This window comes from Sitophilus oryzae, unplaced genomic scaffold (genome assembly GCF_002938485.1).
Source record: "Sitophilus oryzae breed Bouriz unplaced genomic scaffold, Soryzae_2.0 scaffold_803_pilon_pilon, whole genome shotgun sequence".
NCBI classification, from domain to species: domain Eukaryota; kingdom Metazoa; phylum Arthropoda; class Insecta; order Coleoptera; family Curculionidae; genus Sitophilus; species Sitophilus oryzae.
In genome coordinates, this window is record NW_022147421.1 from 327,040 (window position 1) to 340,700 (window position 13,661).

A 13,661-nucleotide genomic window follows, 5' to 3' on the forward strand; every position below is an offset into this window, starting at 1 on the left:
ATAAAACTGAAATTTCTACACCCTGTATCTCCGAAACGAAGCATTTTAGGACATAAGTTTATACGAACTTTTTGACTTGTTTTATGTATATACAGAGTGGTCCTAAAATGCTTAGTTTCGGAGATACAGGGCGTCGAAGTTTCATTTTTATTTCGATTTTTTCCAAATAATTTATGAAGTAACGTCAATATTTGGATGAAAGTTGGTATCTGGGACTTTTTTGACATGAAAAATTTGTTTTTGATGTCAATATGACTCCTATTTATAAGGGGCACCATCTAGATGTGTTTTAACTGTTTTGAAGAGTAATTACTTTCGTCCGTACCTGTATAAAACTACTGAGTGAAAAAATATACATTTCCGTGATTTTCTACGCACATAATTAATGTCTAGTACATAAAAAATGTCTCTTGGTAAAAATCTCTACGAGCAATCGTTTTCAAGGTATTTTAGAATTGAAATAGTCAATACATGTCATTGTTGACAAAAAACAAACAGTTATTTGACTGAAATTATAAATTTGAGAACTTTTTATTTTTTTAAAGTAATCATAATTTTTTTTCGAAAAAATTGATGATAAAAGAGTTTCTGTTGAACTTTTTCAGGGGCGTTTTCACCCTCTTTGAATTTGAGATTCAAGAAACCCCTCCTATCGAACCTCTACACTCCACAGTCAATCCGTTTGGTTTGGTTTGGCAAAAATCAGCTTTAAACGTCAAGCAGTTTAAGCATAATCGTAATTACTCAATGGTCATATTTTATGAAACACCCTGTATAAATTTTTAAAAAATCTTAAAATATGTAAAACAACAAAATAAAATATACGTGTTAATTCAACAGAAACTCTTGTTGAACTTTTAACATAATAATATTTCAAATTTATGATTTCAGTCTAATAACTATTTGGTCAACATGTTTAATTTATGTGAATGATGACAGGTATTGATAATTTCGTTTTCAAATATCTTGAGAACCATTACCCATGGCGATTTTTACCAAGATACCTTTTTTACGTAAAAAACGTCGCAAATGTATATTTTTTACTCAGTAATTTTATATAGGTACGGACGAAAAGTTAATATACTTTACAAGTAGGAGTAATAATATATTGACATTAAAATCAAATTTATCATGTAAAAAGACTCCCAGGCACTAATTTCCATCCAAATATTGACGTTACTTCAAAAATTATTTGAAAAAAATCTAAATAAAAATGAAACTTCTACACTGTGTATCTCCGAAACTAAGCATCTGCAGAATATGCTTCCGAAGTTACAGAACCGGAATACAGTGCGGACCACCCTGTAGATAAATTGTATGCATCTTTCGATAGCGTAGATTTCTGCCTCAAGGATTCCTGGGGTAGGTGCCCATTGGTTCGGAGTATTTAGTTTTCGGCCCAAATACTCCTATCCCTGTCACTGCTTTGGTTTTGGAAGTATCCGTATACCACGTTATGGTATGATCTTTTACTTGCTGAGCAAATGCTTCTTTTCCAATTCTTTTTATTACTCAATACTACAGTGAGGTGTTTCTCAACATTCTTGGTAAAGTACGTCTACTGGATCTGTGTCTACATATAAAAGGAATGCGTGAAGGAGTCCACATGGACTTGACGAGTATGTCACCGCAAAACACTCCACAGAAACACTCCGCCCATTCATTCGCTACTTGTAAATTTGTCGATTTCTTATTGATGGGACGCGTCGTCTAATTTTACGAGAAACATCGAGAGAATATCGATTCCCCCAAATACGTTTAAAATAAAATTTTATTTAAACGTATTTGGTTTCCCCCTTGGGGATGCCCCGTAGCTACAGAACGGATAGACGTACTGTATGTCTTCCAATGAGAGTTGGACAAGTAATTTTCTTTTTGAGGTTGTTCCAAGCCGCTGCGCTGACCTGAAAATTATCCCAGTACTGTTTCCGTTAATGACAACTCTATTCATTGTCGCATGGCATATCTACCAACGAGAATGAGTAGTGGTGCTAGGTCTAGGATGACCTCCATTGCTGCTGTTTCAATATGGGATACAAATATCTAATATTTATGTTCTGGGGTAGACGCTTTGTTCCGATCCATGTTAAAAATATTATTATTTTCAAGATATAATATTAGATATATTATTTCATACATTTTAAACAGATTTAATGATATTCTACAACTTTTTAGTATAATCTACCCCCATTCTGCCTCAAATCTGCCCGCATTCTGCCCGACAAAGGAATAGTGACAGTGACAGTTATTGTTCTGTCATTTTTTGAATGTCGTCTTTCTCAGACTTTAGCATTTAAATGCACAAGATAAACATTATAGATTATTAAACAATTTAAGTTCTATTTCTATTAAATAATTTTAAACCGGAAACCATCAAGTTGCGTTATAAAAAAGATATGATAAAAATAAGATATCATGTACTAAGTACCTTTCCTTGCCATTAAGATATTAATTTGTAATAAATATATTAAAAAGCAAAACTCCTTTTGTGGTAATTCATTCTCCATCTGAATATTAATTCTTTAATTATTACAATTTGTAAATTTAAAAGAACCAACTTTTATATTTTTAATCCCTCACATTTATTTCTGTTTCATAGTTGTAGTATTTGAAAAAAAAACCTTTTTTATTCTTTGCAACAACTGAATTATAGCCTACGAACTTAAACGTAATTAAGTATAAATTAAATATATGCACAACAACCTTGGATCTGTTTAAGTAACTAAGTATAGACTTTTGCAATATCTTCTTCGACTTCAATAATGAATTACTTACATCACATATTATTTATTTAAATAATAGGCTATTATATCTGTTAAGGTAAAATTTCTTTAAAAAAAATATATCTAAAAATAATTGGCTACAACAGAGATTCGATCTGTCTAAATGTCGATGATAGACGGGTGACAGACATTTCGTGAATTATATTAAAAGTAAACGGTTTTTCAAAATTACGAATATGTAACTCGTATTTTGTAAATATTTCTGAAAAAATTCATGGTGATTTTGCTTCGTGTCAAGCTAATTTTTTAATGGAACCATGATGTCAAATAAAGTGAGTGAAACAAGAAAAAAGTAATATAGAAAATATGCGCTTACTCTTATTTTTTTAGTTTTGTACAGGAAAGGAGATGAAGCATGAACATGAAATAGATGATTTAATAATGCTAGAGGATTCTGCTCGTGGAACTTTGTGTGCTATCCACAAAACAATCCACTCCACGGATAACTTCCCGAGTTCCAGACATAAAATGATGAGACTATGTCCCGTATCTCGTAATCCATCTATTCAGAATCACAACAGAGGACCAGTAAAGTAAAATACTCATATAAAAGAGTAAAAGCAAATTCCGGTCTATAGAGTTCTTTTGAAATTTGTGTTAAAACATTTTTTCATTTTTTTAATATGTTGTAATCTATCTCAGATGATGCCCGGTGGCGTAGAGGTACAGTTCTCGTCTACCAATCTAAAGGTTGTAGGTTCAAATCCTACAGCCGGCATTTCATCAGCCGACTATTTTTATTAAAATAAAAATAGTTTGGGTACCTAGGTCGACTCAGCCTTAAATGAGTACTTGCGATTCACAATCCTGAGGTAATAATAGAGGGTTGAAGCGTAGTGCTAGCCACATTACCTTCCTTGTATATCGAACGGCTCCATCATGACAAGCTGTACCTTGCTACTCCCAAGCATAAAATAATTAACTAGAAAGAAGAGTCAACTCTGTGTTAAATCGTGGAAACACGATACGCCACCGAAAGCCTTTGTTGTCGTCTGGAGAACTAATTTTCCAATTGACAGGTTGACATGATGGCTTCATTTTTATTTCCGTTTCCGGTTATTCAATGGCGGGCCCTCTTTTATTATGTATTTTGTACTCTTTCTTATCATAAATAAAACAAAACAAAATTTTATTCAAACATATTTATTTGAAATATGAGACAACGTGACTAAATAAATATAAAAAATAAAGAATTGAATGATTTCTACAGCAATTACTTAATTATATGCAATTTTAACCTAAATTAGTAAGGTATAAGCATGACTTACAGTAATTTGTAAATAAATACACGTATTCATAGCCATCAGGGACAGAAAACTGGGGCAGGAACATGAAAACGGAAGCCTTATACAAAAACCTGAAAACAGAGAAACACATTTTTTTATACTAAAATTAACTATAATGTTACGAAATATCATATAGGGTATAAATATAAATATAACTTGTTTAAAAAAAGCGTCCATTATTCCCAAAGAGAACTGCTGTATAAATGTAAAAGAAAAAAGAGACTTAGTCAGATAACATAATCAGATTATCAGTCCGATTTATTGCATTTTTGACAATAAATCGCACATACTGGAGATAACTAATGTTGGCTAAGTGAAAGTTAAAAATGATCTTACCTTGCTGTAAATTGTTTCCATTTTCAAAAAAATCGCATGATCAAAAGATTATAACACCATTTTCTTGCATCTAAAAATGAAAAAAACAGTGTTTATTTCCTACCTATTTTTCATACACATGGGACATACCTACTACTGCAGAAACATCATTTTAAAAGGATTCTTGAAATGTAATATATATTTTATATACTTTATTACCTTTATATTTATAAATTTCAGCCGAAATATTAAATTGAACTTCAAAACGAAACTAAACGGAATGAATTAAAATGGCGTCGAATATTTTCTAATTTGTTCTAGAACAAATCTGAAGTTGTCTCTGAAACTGAAATGATGTCACAATTCTAAACTGTGAAGTAGACAATAGTTAGACAAAAACAATGCTGTCCTTGTCTAGGCGGACTTGTCGTGAGGAGAATTACAGGAATGACACTAATGACTGTTACCAATTTTCCTATTTCACTGTCACCTCCCTGCTCCCAAGGCGTTAAGCGCTATACCGGGTGCGTCTCAAAAGTGGCTCACCCCTATAACTTATTAACTATTTATTTTTGCAGATAAAAAATTGAGATTTGGTATGTTAGTATGTAACGCGAATTAGGTTTTATTGACGTATTCAATTGTTTTCGATCAATTCCTGTTTCACCGGAAATGACTACAACTTTTGATTTTTAAATAGCACGCTCGGTATTTTTTTACTTTATTTGATAGAAAATGACACTCTGAATAGAATGACATATCATATGTCAACTTTTGACATTTTCGAATATAGTTTATTTGAAATTGCAACAAACGGTTCATAACGACAATTTGACTCGAAATACCAAGTGTGTGGTATCAAATTATTCATAAAAAAATGTTTTTTCCAAATATGCTAATGAGCCACCCTCGCTCAATGTGAAAAAATTGAGATATGATTAAAAATACGATCTGGGCATCTTTTAACCGGCCAAGACAAGACAGTAAAAACATTAGACGATCAAATCTATTTTTCCAAGGCTCTTTGATTAAAAATTAGTGTTTTTAACATAGCCATGGCACTCTAGATTGAAATTTGAAATACTATTTTTTATTAAGCGAAAATGTCAAAAGTTGACATATGATATGTCATTCTATTCAGAATGTCACTTTCTATCGAATAAAATAAAAAATACGGAGGGTGCCATTTAAAAATTAAAAGTTGTAGTCATTTCCGGTGAAACAGGAAGTAGTAGTAGTTTTTTTAAAAGTTTTATTTACATTAAATTACTAAAAATATTATTTATTTGAAGATTTTCTATGTAGAAAGTGCCTCTAGTAGACATCTATTAGAAAAACGCAAGACTTGTAAGAGTCTTGCAGCAAGACCAAGACATGACCCTGCAAGACTAAGACCAAGGAAGCCTTGCATTTGCTCATTACTAGAAATCCACTTTTGCTTATCTATAATATGCACATAATGTTCTTTTGTTCTTTAAGGATAAATCAGTTATATTTATACAGGGTGTTTTAAAACAAATACGAAAAACTTTAAGTAGGCCAGTAAGCGAGGATAAAAATAGGGTATTACCTCCGAATTCTTGACACACGCACCGATTGACGTGAAATTTTAACAGTGAATAGAGATATATGTAAGAAACAAAAGTTACATAGTAGCAATTTGTGCTTTCACCCTGGGGGTGAGTGCCACCCCTCTTCGGGGGTGAAAGATAAATCACCCATTTTAATTGCAAAAATCAATAAAGGGATGAATTTTAAGTAAAAAATGGTCTATAACATTTTTTCAGAAAATTAGTATTTTCCGAGTTATTTAGGATTGAAAATCTTGATTTTTCATTTAAAAACTGCATATTTTTCTGCCATTTTTTATAAATAACTCGAAAACCTTGCGTTTTGTCACAAAAATCATAGAGCAAAAATGAAGCTTTTGGAATAACGAATCAACTCATTTTTTGTTGATTATCGTAGGTGTAATAATAGCCGAGTTATCACTCTGTAAAGGTGATTTTTTAATTTTCGAAAACTAAATTCCAGAAAGGACACATTTTTCGAAGAAAATGAATATGACCGTTTTTCAAAATGCTTAAAAAACCTTTTAAATGCTTTTTTAAAGGTCTTTTCAAGTTTGTAGCTCAAAAACTCGCGGAGTTATGAAAAAATTAAAATGGTCACCTCATTTTTTCGGAAAAAAAAAATTAACAACAAAATCTATGACTAAAATCATAAAAATAAAAACTATCAATTGGTAGGATATTACACGATCTTCAAATTAACCTCTATAGTTGAACAGTCTTGAACTCTTCATTTTTACGAGATTTTTGGGTTTTAAGGGCTCTAAGAAGGTGGTCCTTACACGCAAGTCAAACTAAAAAAACGTAATATCTACGAAATAAAAAGATCTACAGAAAATTGAAAGAGAACAAAAATATTGCAAAAAAAAGACCTTCAATTTTACTCTGTTCAATTTTTTACGTATTGTTGCGGACCCGTGTGGACTCGACCTAACCTAACTATATGTCCCACCCTCAGATGACCTTAACATCGCATTACAGAATAGACACCGTAATTATTCATTCGAAGTTTCGAGAAGAATCGAGTTCCACAGGAATGGAGTAGTACATACGAGAACAATCGAAACCTTCTCTATGCACCTAATGATCTATGGACTATTCGAGAAATCTTTAGCTGTGGGTATAAAAGCCGGCGGCTGGGGCCTAAAGAGGACAGACATAAATAAACGAGTACACTTGACGCGCGAAGTTCAAAAATAAATTCTTTCTAGATAAATAGTTATAAATCGTTTGTAAATAGTTCTTTAAGTCTTTTATCGTTATTGTTTTTGTTAATTAGTGTTAAATAAATTGTGGTTAAATAAATTGTGACTTTCTATCCACATGGAACCGACGAAAAACGTAACAGTATCTTGCTTAGTTTTTGAGATATATAATTTTGTTTTTTTTTAAATAATAATTTTCTTTGTTATTTTCAACTTTTTTCCAAATTTAGGCATTCTAAACCGCGCGAAATGAAGACTTTAACATCTGTAACAAATCACAATCGGACCCATGTACAGGGTGGGTCAAATTCGACGCTTTTAAATGGAAACACCCTTTTCTATAGGAGATAGACAAAAACTAATATCGGTGTCTGGAGCTCAATTTTTGTCAAAAACATGATGGTGAAAACCGCATATCGATATCTGTTAGCGTTTCGGAGTTACAGGGTGTTTTTCAAAAATATGCATTTTTAACAAATCGCTGTAATTTTTTTGCTATGGAAAATTTTGTATTTTTATGAAAACATTTCCAAAGCACCTTTTTACGTAGAATTTAATGGTTTAAGTATAATTTTTTTAAAATTAATAATTTAAGAATTATCAACAGAAAATTCGATTTTTTATATGGGACACCCTGTATATTTTTAATTTATTGAAAATAATTTAAAATTACCTTTCCAAAAATATAACACACTTGATATTTTGCTTGATTCCTCTTCGGGGTATAGAGTATATAAAAATTCGCCCCCTTTAAATAAGTAGGCTTTGAACGGCACCGACTGTAATGCAAAAAAAATCTAGCTGTGAGCATCAATTAAAACGAAGATAATATTTGCTATGAGAGATGCAGAATTTTATAACAATTAAAAATATATTTAACCAACATCAGCACATTTAAACTATATCTAATAACAATAAAAATAAATAGCAAACCAAGACATGAGATTTTCCTACAGGTGTTCGACATATCAACCGTCTTCTGTTATGGACAGACGGGGCAGTTTTTGAACATTTCTCGCTGAATTCATTAACTCAGTGGGGGTGAAAGATACCCTCTCATAACTGCTAAGTATTTCTAATTCTTGTCTAGATTATAAGGAAGAATAAGGAACTGTTATTCTTCCGCAAATATATCCATAGGATTAGATCCATGTGCACTAAGTCAGGCGTCCTCGACGGCCAGCGGCTGGGATCTTAGTTAGCTATTCAATTATTCTTGAAATTGGCTGCAAAAATTTGGTGATAACTTCAGCGTTCAGAGGCGGTGCGTCGTCTTGCTGGAAAAATATGTTTTCGAGTTCCATTAAGGGCAACATCAATAAGGGGTCCAAAGCCTACTAGTTAAAAGTGGCGAACTTTTAAAAATTCTGTATTTCGAAGGGGATTATAACGAAATATCAAGTGTGCTATATTTTTGGAAAGGTAATTTTAAAATATTTTCAGTTAATTAAAAATATAGAGGGTGTCCCATAAAAAATCGAATTTTCTGTTGATAATTCTTAAATTATTAATTTAAAAAAAAATTATACTTAAACCATTAAATTCTACGTAAAAAGGTGCTTTGGAAATGTTTTCATAGAAATGCAAAATTTTCCATAGCAAAAAAGTTACAGCGAGTTGTTAAAAATGCACATTATTTAAAATCACCCTGTATCTCCGAAACGGTAACAGATATTGATGTGCGGTTTTCACCATCATGTTTTTGATGAAAATTGAGCTCCAGACACCGATATTAGCTTTCATCTATCTCCTATAGAAAAGGGTGTTTCCATTTAAAATCGTCGAATTTGACCCACCCTGTACATATAAAAAATAAATCTTATTTTTACGTGAAGAATCTCCCCATGAGATATGGCACATGTTTTTGAAACACCCTGTATATAATCAAACCAGTTGCATAAAAAAAATATAAAATGTATTGTTTAGAGTTAAGAAAAAAGGTCGCCCCGCTAGTCCACCAGATCGGCAGAAAATGTGCAGGACCATCCAGAGAATTCACTCGCCTTGCGCTAGTATTGTCTCTCATAATATTCAGATGACTGGTAAGTTTTTACAATACCTACGTATCATATATTTTTTCCTGCAAAAGAATTGTGATAAGAAACATTTTTGACTAATACTCCATTTATAACAATTTTTATCCTATGCTATTTTCACAGAAATCCCCTTTACAGGAAGCATATTATTATACCCGATATCCCGATATTTTTTTTTATATTTTTGTGCTCAAAAAATGCTTGAAAAGAATTTTTGACATTTAATGAATTTGACTCATACATATACAACATTAATGTAATCTCTTCGTAATACAGGGTGGTCCGAACTGTATTCCGAAAACTTCGGCAACATATTTTGCCGATAAAAATAAGTAAAAAAGTTCGTATAAATGTATGTCCTCAAATGCTTAGTTTCGGAGATACAGAGTGTAGAAGTTTCATTTTTATTTTTATTTTTTTCAAATAATTTCTGAAATAACGCCAATATTTTGATGAAAATTTGTGTCTGGGAGTTTTTTGACATGAGAAATTTGATTTTGAGGTCAATATGACTCCTACTTGTAAAGGAGTGAAAAAATATATATTTCCCTGATTTTTGACGTAATGTCTCTTGGTAAAAATCACTACGGGCAACCATTCTCAAGATATTTAGAATGGAAACAGTCACTGTATGTCATTATCGACAAAAAATAAACATGTTGAGTAGATAGTTATTTGATTGAAATTATAAATTTGGGAACTTTTTATTTTTTTAAATTAATCATAAATTTTTCTTTGAAAAAAATGATGATGAAACAGTTTCTTTTGAACTTTTGGCACAAAACATTTCAAATTTATGATTTCAGTCTAATAACTATTTAGTCAACATGTTTAATTTATGTCAATTATGACACGAATTGGTAATGTAGATTCCAAATATCCCGAGGACCATTACTCGTAGCGATTTTAACTAGTGATGAGCCAAACCGTGATTTTCTGTTCACAGGCTTACCTGCGACAGCGACTTTGTATTATCTGTGACTCTCAACTGTGACTGCGACTTTATGATTATGAATCCGAAAGCACAATCACGGCTAAAATATAAGATACGATACGAATGATACGATTCTGTTGTTGTTGTTATACTAATTTTTATTTGTCCTTTATCCAAGGCCGCTGAAATAGAAAACACTAAACAGTGGGTAAAAGGTATATTAAAAAATAAAAATAAAACAATTTTTTTATTTAAAGAAACCAACGGGAAAAGAATAAAATATGCAATATGCTCATAACCATAACGAACGAAACTTAACAACACGAGATAAGTAATACATTAAACAACAAATATTTTCCTTTGTATTAAAATAAACGAAATATATAAAAAATGAAGTTTCTAAAAAAAAATAAACAGTATAAAGGTAAAACTTTATGTTTGGCTTTAAAAAAAACTGCTAAACTAAAAAGGAACCAAACCGATTCGTAGTGATAGAAAATAGTAATAAAATATAAAATACATAAAAAATTAAATCACTTCTAACAGTCTTTAGATCACTTTGTCAAATATCTATCCTATGAGACGTACGTCGTGACTCGTGACTGTGAACTGAGTCACGACCTGCTCCATCGGCAGCTGCGTTCGCGACGCGCGACGTCCCGCTCTGTGAAGTATTTTCTCGTTACCAGAGAAATCACAATTAACTGTAATCGTCACGCTTTAGCAAGTCACCGTTTATTTTCAAATCAGTCACAGGCCGTGACTGTGATTATAGAATATCAGTGACAAAGTCACAGTTACCGATATTTCACTCATCACTAATTTTAACCAAGAGCTTTTTTACGTAAAAAACATCGTAAATGTATATTTTTTTACTCAGTAGTTTTATACAGGTACGGACAAAAAGTTATTACTCTTCAAACCAGTTAAAAAATATGTAGGTGGCACCCTCTACAAGTAGGAGTCATATTGACATCAAAATCAAATTTCTCATGTCAAAAAACTCCCAGACGCCAATTTTTATCCAAATATTGACGTTACTTCAGAAATTAATTGGAAAAAATCGAAATAAAAATAAAACTTCTACACCCTGTATCTCCGAAACTAAGCATTTTAGGACATACCAGTTGACATACCTTGACACACAACATGAACATACATACATGAACTTTTTTAATTATTTTATCTGCAGAATATGTTGTCCAAGTTTCCGGAATTCAGTTCGGACCACCCTGTATAATACTTAATCATACCCTTTACGAACTTTTAACGGTTCCACTCAAAATAAAACACTACTTCCCTACTATATACCAAAACACTTTATTTCGAACCCTAGACTCGTGTTTCGCCAACAATGTTAACATCGTCTATGCACATTGTTAAAATTCAAATTTTAACAACTTTTCCCCTCAGGTTTCAAAACATTCAAAACCGACAATACAAATATACGTATAAAATTGATATTATTTTTCCATTCTTTTTTAGGAGATAATTCTTGTAACAACTCAGATATCAATAAAATAAACTGTTTCAATTTGGAAAAGACCATCAGTTGTCCGGGAAAAATGTATCACATATCAACTACATCAAGGCAAAACTGCAATCTTAGTTCCACAGGCTCTTTGCATATAGTAGATAAGGTACGATAACTTAGTATATGCTAATTGATGATAATAATCGAATGATTTAGTTTCCTTGCAATGTTCCCCATGCCGATAGTGTCGTAGACGAATTAAAAGGAGAACTTGAGAAAGTAAAACATCAAATTAGTCGCTTATCAACTCAGAAGTTTCCAACAAGATGTAATACACCAACTACGTCCGAAAGTCGCAAAACCTCTCCTAAATCACAAGATCATGAAGGAGCAGTTAACAAATTAAAAAATGAAAATAAAAAGTAAAATTAGGCATATAGTATATCCAGTAAATGAAGGTTGAAACCACGGCTTAATTCGTCGATCGGGGCTTTTTAGGCGGATTGTGTACCTTTTGGGGAGTGGTTTTAGGGGAAAAATTGTAAAACGTTGTAAACCGAATGTATATACAGGGTGTCCCAGTATGAGGGTGCATTAGAAGTTCCTATAGAACTACAATATCTAGATCGGAGATTTTTTGCACATCATTGTTTAACAACGAGATCTATCGATTAAAAATATTTTTAATATGGCGGCACTTGAAATACCGGAAGTTGACACCAACTTTCATATTTTAAATGGGCGCCCCCATTTTTTATTACATACTTAAATTCTCTGTAAAATTCTATGAATATTGATATCAAACACTCAGACACAGAAAAAAAAAATATTTAAAATTTCTGGATGGAAAAAACTGCCTGTCAAAAATATGTGTACAGCCTAAACATTAACCGTTTTTGAGAAAAAAAAATATTTAAAATTTCTGGATGTAAAAAACTGCCTGTCAAAAATATGTGTACAGCCTAAACATCAAATTTAGTGATTACCACAGCCACTGTGCCATAGAGAGAAGACGTGTGGTTCTATCGATAATATAATTAACTAGAAAGAAGTGTCAACTCTGTGTTAGATCGTGGAAACACGATACGCCACCGAAAGCCTTCGTTGCCGTCTGGAGAACTAATTTTCCAATTGATAGGTTGACATGATGGCTTCATTTTTATTTCCGTTTCCGGTTATTCAAAATGGCGGGCCCTCTTTCTGTTTAAATGTATTTTGTACTCTTTTTTATCATAAATAAAACAAAACAAAATTTTATCCAAACATATTTATTTGAAACAACGTGACTAAATAAATATAAAAAATAAAGAATTGAATGATTTCTACAGCACTTACTTAATTATATGCAATTTTAACGTAAATTAGTAAGGTATAAGCATGACTTACAGTAATTTGTAAATAAATACACGTATTCACAGCCATTAGGGACAGAAAACGGGGGCAGGAATATGAAAACGGGAGCCTTATACAAAAACCTGAAAACAGAAAAACAATTTTTTTTATACTAAAATTAACAATGTAAAAATATCAATAGGTATAAAATATAAATATACTGTTTAAAAAAAGCGTCCATTATTCCCAAAGAGACCTGGTTTATAAATCAAAAAGAAGCAAAAAGAGACTTTTAGTCGGATAACAATCAGATTGTATCAGTCAGATTAATTGCATTATTGACAATAAATCGCACATACTGGAGATAACTAATGTTGGCCATAGTTAAAGCCTTGCTGTAAATTGTTTCCATTTTCAAAAAACCGCCGATCATAAACATAACAAAATTTTCTTGCATCTAAAAATTACAGAAATAGTGTTTATTTACTACCTATGTTTAATATACATGAGAATACCTAGTACTGCAGAAACGTCTTTTTCTCCAGGATTTTTCATGTAATATAAATATATTTTATATGCTTTATTACCTTTATATTTATAAATTTCAGCCGAAATATCAAATTGAATTTACAAAACAAAACTAAACGGAGAGAAATAAAATGGCGTCAAAATTTGTTCTAGAACAAATCTGAAGTTGTCTCTGAAATCCATGGTATATACAAAGA

The 13,661-nt window shown here is 31.6% G+C and overlaps 1 protein-coding gene across 1 annotated transcript in view; it reads left to right on the plus strand.

The window, feature by feature from the left end:
- Window positions 1-2,880: 2,880 nt before the first annotated feature.
- Window positions 2,881-13,661, plus strand: part of LOC115888615 (putative leucine-rich repeat-containing protein DDB_G0290503) — a 74,501-nt gene continuing 63,720 nt past the window's right edge. The window contains exons 1-5 of the mRNA XM_030908380.1: window positions 2,881-3,055; window positions 3,114-3,316; window positions 9,087-9,202; window positions 11,616-11,770; window positions 11,821-12,026. Coding sequence (XP_030764240.1) covers window positions 3,041-3,055; window positions 3,114-3,316; window positions 9,087-9,202; window positions 11,616-11,770; window positions 11,821-12,026 — 695 coding nt within the window. The 5' untranslated portion in view covers window positions 2,881-3,040. The remainder of the gene's footprint in view (window positions 3,056-3,113; window positions 3,317-9,086; window positions 9,203-11,615; window positions 11,771-11,820; window positions 12,027-13,661) is intronic.